Genomic DNA, 6,023 nt, shown 5'->3' on the forward strand with positions numbered 1-6,023 from the left:
CCTGGGCAGTCTAGTCCAGATTCTGGTCACCCTTACCATGAAGAAGTTCTTCCTTACATCCAACCTGAAACCATCCTCTAATGGTTTATGTCCACTGCTCCTTGTCCTCCCCTGGGGCATCCTAGGTAACAGTTTATCTCCCAGCTCCTAATATTCACCCCTGACACACTTGGAGATGGCCACCAAGTCCCCCGTCAGTTTTCTCTTGCCCAGGCTGAACAGCCCCACATCCCTGTGTCTCTCCTCATAACGTTTGTCCTCTAGGCCCTTCATCATTCTTGTGGGCCTTCTCTGGACCCTTTCAATTATCTTTATGTTTTTGTGTTTTGGTTTTTTTAAGTGCAGCACCCAGACCTGGACACAGGACTCCACCTGTATTCTCACCAGCATTGAGTACAGAGGAAATATCACTTCCTTAGCCCTGCTCACGACACATTGCCTAATGAATCCCAGTATGCTCTTAGCTCTGCTGCCTACAGTGTTGTAGTGGCGGCTCATGTTCATCCTGTGATCAACCATAACCCCGAGGTCCTTTTCAGTCAACGTGTTGGCCAGGACATATCCTCCTAACCGTACTTCATGTTGCTGGCTAGTTCTCCCCAGACGAAGCACTCTGCATTTATCCTCATTGAACTGCATCCAGTTAAGCCCCACCCACCTTTCCAGCTTGTTCAGGTGCCCTTGGATCAGTATCTTATCCCCTAGTGTGACTGCTTTTCCCCATAACTTACTATCATCCACAGACTTGGGCGGTGCACCTTCCACGTGCTCATCTAAATTGTTGATAAAGATGTTGAACAGCCTGGGGCCAGGAACCAAGCCCTGCAGTCCCCTCACTGCCAAGAACACCCTGCCACTACAGACCACCCCCTGCCAAGACAATGCAGACCCGACCCACTCTCTGGATGTGACCCCTTTGCCAATTCCCAACCACCCCGACCATGGACTTTGCCAGCACACAATCTGCTTTGTTTGTTTTATATACCTGTGTAGTTGTTCCTGGTCGGTGTTCTAGATATGAGAAATAAACTTAAAGCAACTTCTCAGATTCTGATATCTCCCCAGCTTGGGGAAGCTTAAATCTACATTTCCTTTTTTTGGCCAATGTATGCTAAAATAGACTAATCCTGCAAGTTTGGGGCTGGGATTGAGGATTGTAACCTTGTGCTCCCAGGGGATCTGTGTGACCCAGACTGCATGCAGCTCAGACCTAGAACGTAGGCCTGGCTTTTCCACCTTGTTTTTGTTGAAGGTCCTTTTCTCCAGCCAAGCTGAGTGGTTGGGCCAGTTGTAGCCAGGAATAAACCTGGCTCCCTTTTCAATTCATCCAGCTGTTTCTGTTTCATCAGGCTACACATCACAGCCACAGGAAGTTGTGGAGGCTGATTGGATGGCCCAGTTCAACATCTGATTACATGGGCGACTGGTGCCACCTTAGTCAGGGGGGGCACGTGACCCCACTGCTACCAGTCCTGCTGACTGGGGGGCAGGTCCCCCTGCAGCCGATCTCGCTGCCCTGGGGCAGGAGGATCCCTCCCGTGGAGGATCTCGCTACCCAGGGAAACCCCTGCAGCCAGTCAGGAGGTGCACTGATGCTCTCAGGGGGTGCACGTGCACCCCGTGCATCTCCTATGCATCGCCACTCACTGATTAAAACAGTTCCAGGTACAAAATCCCATAGGGTGCAGCCTCTGAATACAATTGCCCTAAAGCTCTGCAATGGGAGCGAGGCATGGAGTGGAAAGCTCTGGCTATGCCTTGTTTGGCCTCTCTTCAGCATCCATAATCTGCCACTGGGCTAGATGGGAAATGCACTGGGCCACGTGGATATATGGACCCATCAAATGGTCACTTTTAAAGAGGGAAGAACAGTTTTAAAGAGCTCCGTTATACAACGGCCCTGGGGAATTCCATACACAGACAAGGAGTTTCTCCTGAAACAGAGAACACAACAGCGGCACGCAGACACTGCGGTGAGTACAGACATCAGCACCCCATCTGCAAGACCCTCCAACCTGGCTCAAATCCCTCTCAGCTGGAACAGACGGATCACCCTGCCCTGGATCTGCCTGGTTCTTATCCCATACACAATGGGGTTCAGCATGGGGGGCACCAGAAGATAGAGATTAGCCACCATGATGTGAAGGTGGTGTGGGATGTGGTGGCCAAATCGGTGGGTGCGGAAGGTGAAGGGGGCTGGGATGTAGAACGCCAGGGTGACACAGGTGTGGGAAGCGCAGGTGCTGACGGCTTTGAGACGGGCCTCGGTGGATGGGAGCCTCATGACTGTCCGCAAGATCATGGCATAGGACACAGAGATCACAAGCACATCAAAGCCCACCACCATGAAAGCCATGAAAGCCACAAATAGGCCATATGTGATGTTGGCTCTGACATTCCCACACACCAGCTTTACCACAGCCATGTGCTCGCAGTAGGAGTGGGAGATGAGGCGGTGCCCACAGAAGGGAAGCCGGCTGGTGAGGATGGAGACGGGGCTCACCAAGAAGACTAAGGGCTGGAGCCGACCTCGACAGATCATCGAGTCCAACCCCCTTCCCTGGGCAGGAATACTGCTGACATCAAATGATCCCAGCAAAAGGTGTCTGTCCAGTCTGCTCTGGAAGATTTCCAAGGCTGGGCACTGCACCACCTGGGCAGTCTAGTCCAGATTCTCTTCACCCTTACCATGAAGAAGTTCTTCCTTACATCCAACCTGGAACCATCCTCTAATGGTTTATGTCCACTGCTCCTTGTCCTCCTCTGGGGCATCATAGTGAAAAGTTTATCTCCCAGCTCCTGATATTCAACCCTTACACACTTGGAGATGGCCACCAAGTCCCCCGTCAGTTTTCTCTTGCCCAGGCTGAACAGCCCCACATCCCTGAGTCTTTCCTCATGAGGTTTGTCCTCTAGGGCCTTCATCATTCTTGTGGCCCTTCTCTGGACACTTTCAGGTATCTCTATGTTTTTGGGTTTCTTTTATTTTTTTTTTGAGGTGTAGCACTCAGACCTGGCCTATGTATGCTAAAATAGACTGTGCCAAAATCCTGGGTTAAAACAGATCAGTAATTCGGTGTCTTAACTTTCTGTCCCAGACACAGCTCTTACGCCATGACCAGCTCTTGCTACTCTAAGAGATTTTTGACATGGCTATTTACATGAGTCTCCAAATTTTATTGGGTTGGATTTGTTTTCATTGCACTGGTGTAAATCTGGAATGACTCTATTGCAGTCCACAGCATTATTCCTATTGCCTCATTGCTATGATTATTGATTACTGAGAATGATCCATTGTCAGTGTCACCAGCTGGCATATGGGAGGTTTCTATCAAGAGGCCTGGACAGAAAGTAGGGGATAGAATTAGCCCCTGTCTATAATGCCTGGGGACCACACCGATGGGCACCAGCCCCGAACCCTAACTTTGCCAGGTCTATGGAGCAGGAAACCTTCTTTTTGTCCCATATTCAAACAGTGATCTACAGCATGAGGTCCTGGTTCAGGAATAGACTAATCGTCCTTGTAATTTCAGTACCAATGATGATGATAATGATGATGATGATGATGATTATGGGAACAGCTAGCAGTTTGAGCAGCAGGTTGATTTTCTGGTTAAGACAATCACCCAGGACTCAGGAAACTGAAGTCCCTACTTCAGGATTCAATTCCTGCCTCTGCCACAGCCCCCATGAGTGACTTGGGAAAGAGGCCTAGTCTCGCCAGACCAAGGCTTTAAAGTGCTGATAACAAAACATCGTTCGTCCTTTCTTTGGGTGGTCCTTCTTGGACAGGAAGCTCTCCAGGCAGGCACTGACTTCTTTCTCTAGTTGGAGAGAATCCAGCATCCTTGGGACCTCTAGAAACAATTCATGACATTAAATATATAGTGGTCCCTGTTTGATGGGCATCCCACACTGTGGGGTCTCATGGCTTCCTTTGGTTGTTTAATGAATTGAGAAATATGACTACATGCTGTGACAGCTGAAATGATGTCTGTGTGATAAAGGTGCTTGCTGAAGGCCCTATGAAGTTTAGACGGAGTGTTTTTAAGTATATGTTTAGATATTAAGCTATATGTTGTCGCTAAAAACCTAATTAAATCTAAGAAGTAGTGAGGCCTTGTATAAAGTAAGGCGTAGTAAATTTAGCAAAGCCTTGAAGTAGTAAGGCCTGTGTTGTATTTAAAATTATCTTATGAAAGGAATGCATGGCTTGTACTGTTAATTGGTGAGTCTAAGGACAGTTGAACTAAAAGAAATCTGAGTGGTTGTACGTTATCAAAACCATTGAGAAGCTTTAAATTGGCTGGAATATCTGGAAACCATTCACAAGGAAGATAGAGCTCTGTGAAATGATTATTTAGCTGTTGCTGGATCAGTTGGCCCATGGACCTCGAGGAGCCCAAGGACTGCATGCCAGGGTCCTTCCCAGCACCCTTTGGACAGTGTCGTTCAGGAACGCCTTTCTTCGCTGAACTTTGTGGAAAGAGAAGCTTGCTGTGTATCAGGCATCAGAGGGAACTGCTCATAATTTGCCGAAGTGAATTGCTTTTGTCTGTCATTGTTTGTCTTGTTACTACGCGTAGTTGTGTTTTAGTTAAGTCAATAAATCTTTCTTACCTTTCTACCCCCGACCATACTCTCAATCACGAACCCTCCGCAGGCAGCTGGGACACATGCATACATCATTGGGCTGCAAAGTTACTAGGGTGCACATATTAGCAGTGAAAAGGGACGCACACACTTGAATGCACGCCTTCACACACAATCCAACTGCACACATGAACACACACGTGAACAAAAATCCTAACCATCATCAAACTACTAGAACTACGGGACACACGTGAAAGGGTAGCGGTTTTAATACGAGCAAGATGAGCTTATTCTTCACACCAATGTGTCAAACTCACTGCTATGTGAAGTTACGGAGTTAGATTGGGCACTCCAGTTCAAGAGGCTGGGCTTTGGAGTCCAATAGATTAGACCAGTTCCTGGTACTGAATATGAGATGGGAGTGCATATTCTGAATAAAAATATCCTAAACCTTTGCAATGGGACAGGGGCACAGAGTGGAAAACTCTGGGTATGCCCTATTTGGCCTCCCCTTCCAAATGCAGACTCCGCCACTGAGCCAGATGGGCAATGGTCTGACCCAGCGAAAGTTTGTTCTTATGGAGGGCAGGGCAGTTTTAAAGAGCTCCATGAAACAATGACCCTGGTACGTAGTGACACTAAGATGCCATTTGTCAAGCCCACCACACCTTCCCCCACCAGCCTGGCTCAGTATGCCCTATTTGGCCTCCCCTTCCAAATGCAGACTCCGCCACTGAGCCAGATGGGCAATGGTCTGACCCAGCGAAAGTTTGTTCTTATGGAGGGCAGGGCAGTTTTAAAGAGCTCCATGAAACAATGACCCTGGTACGTAGTGACACTAAGATGCCATTTGTCAAGCCCACCACACCTTCCCCCACCAGCCTGGCTCAGATCCCTTTTGGGTGAACAGACTGTTCACCCTGTCCCGGATCTCCTTGGTTCTCACCCCATACACGATAGGGTTCAGCATTGGGGGCACCAGGAGGTAGAGATTGGCCACCATGATGTGAACGTGGTGCGGGATGTGGTGGCCAAATCGGTGGGTGAGAAAGGTGAAGAGGCCGGGGATGTAGAACGCCAAGAGGATGCAGGTGTGGGAAGCGCAGGTGCTGACGGCTTTGAGACGGGCCTCGGTGGATGGGAGCCTCATGACCGTCCGCAGGATCATGGCATAGGACACAGAGATCATGAGCACATCAAAGCCCGCCACCATGAAAGCCACAAATAGGCCATACACAACGTTGGCTCTGGCATCTCCACACACCAGCTTCACCACAGCCATGTGCTCGCAGTACGAGTGGGAGATGAGGCGATGCCCGCAGAACGAAAGCCGGCTGGCGAGGATGGAGAAGGGGCTTACCAAGAGGACCCCACGTGTCAGCACGAGGCTGCCTATTGTCTTGGTCATGGGGATGGAGAGGATGGTGGAG

At 49.3% G+C, this 6,023-nt stretch overlaps 2 protein-coding genes across 2 annotated transcripts; both read right to left on the minus strand.

Annotated features, from left to right (window-relative positions):
* Positions 1-2,020: 2,020 nt before the first annotated feature.
* Positions 2,021-2,542, minus strand: LOC102376437 (olfactory receptor 52L1-like). The gene has a single exon (XM_006039313.1). It carries the CDS (start codon positions 2,540-2,542, stop codon positions 2,021-2,023), a length of 522 nt encoding a protein of 173 aa, XP_006039375.1.
* Positions 2,543-3,480: 938 nt separating this feature from the next.
* Positions 3,481-6,001, minus strand: LOC102376678 (olfactory receptor 52L1-like). The gene is made up of 2 exons (XM_025195874.1): positions 5,513-6,001; positions 3,481-3,609 (listed from the first exon to the last, which is right to left on the minus strand). Exons 1-2 carry the CDS (start codon positions 5,999-6,001, stop codon positions 3,481-3,483), a joined length of 618 nt encoding a protein of 205 aa, XP_025051659.1.
* Positions 6,002-6,023: the final 22 nt, after the last annotated feature.

This window comes from Alligator sinensis, unplaced genomic scaffold (assembly GCF_000455745.1).
Source record: "Alligator sinensis unplaced genomic scaffold, ASM45574v1 scaffold1615_1, whole genome shotgun sequence".
Taxonomy (NCBI): domain Eukaryota; kingdom Metazoa; phylum Chordata; order Crocodylia; family Alligatoridae; genus Alligator; species Alligator sinensis.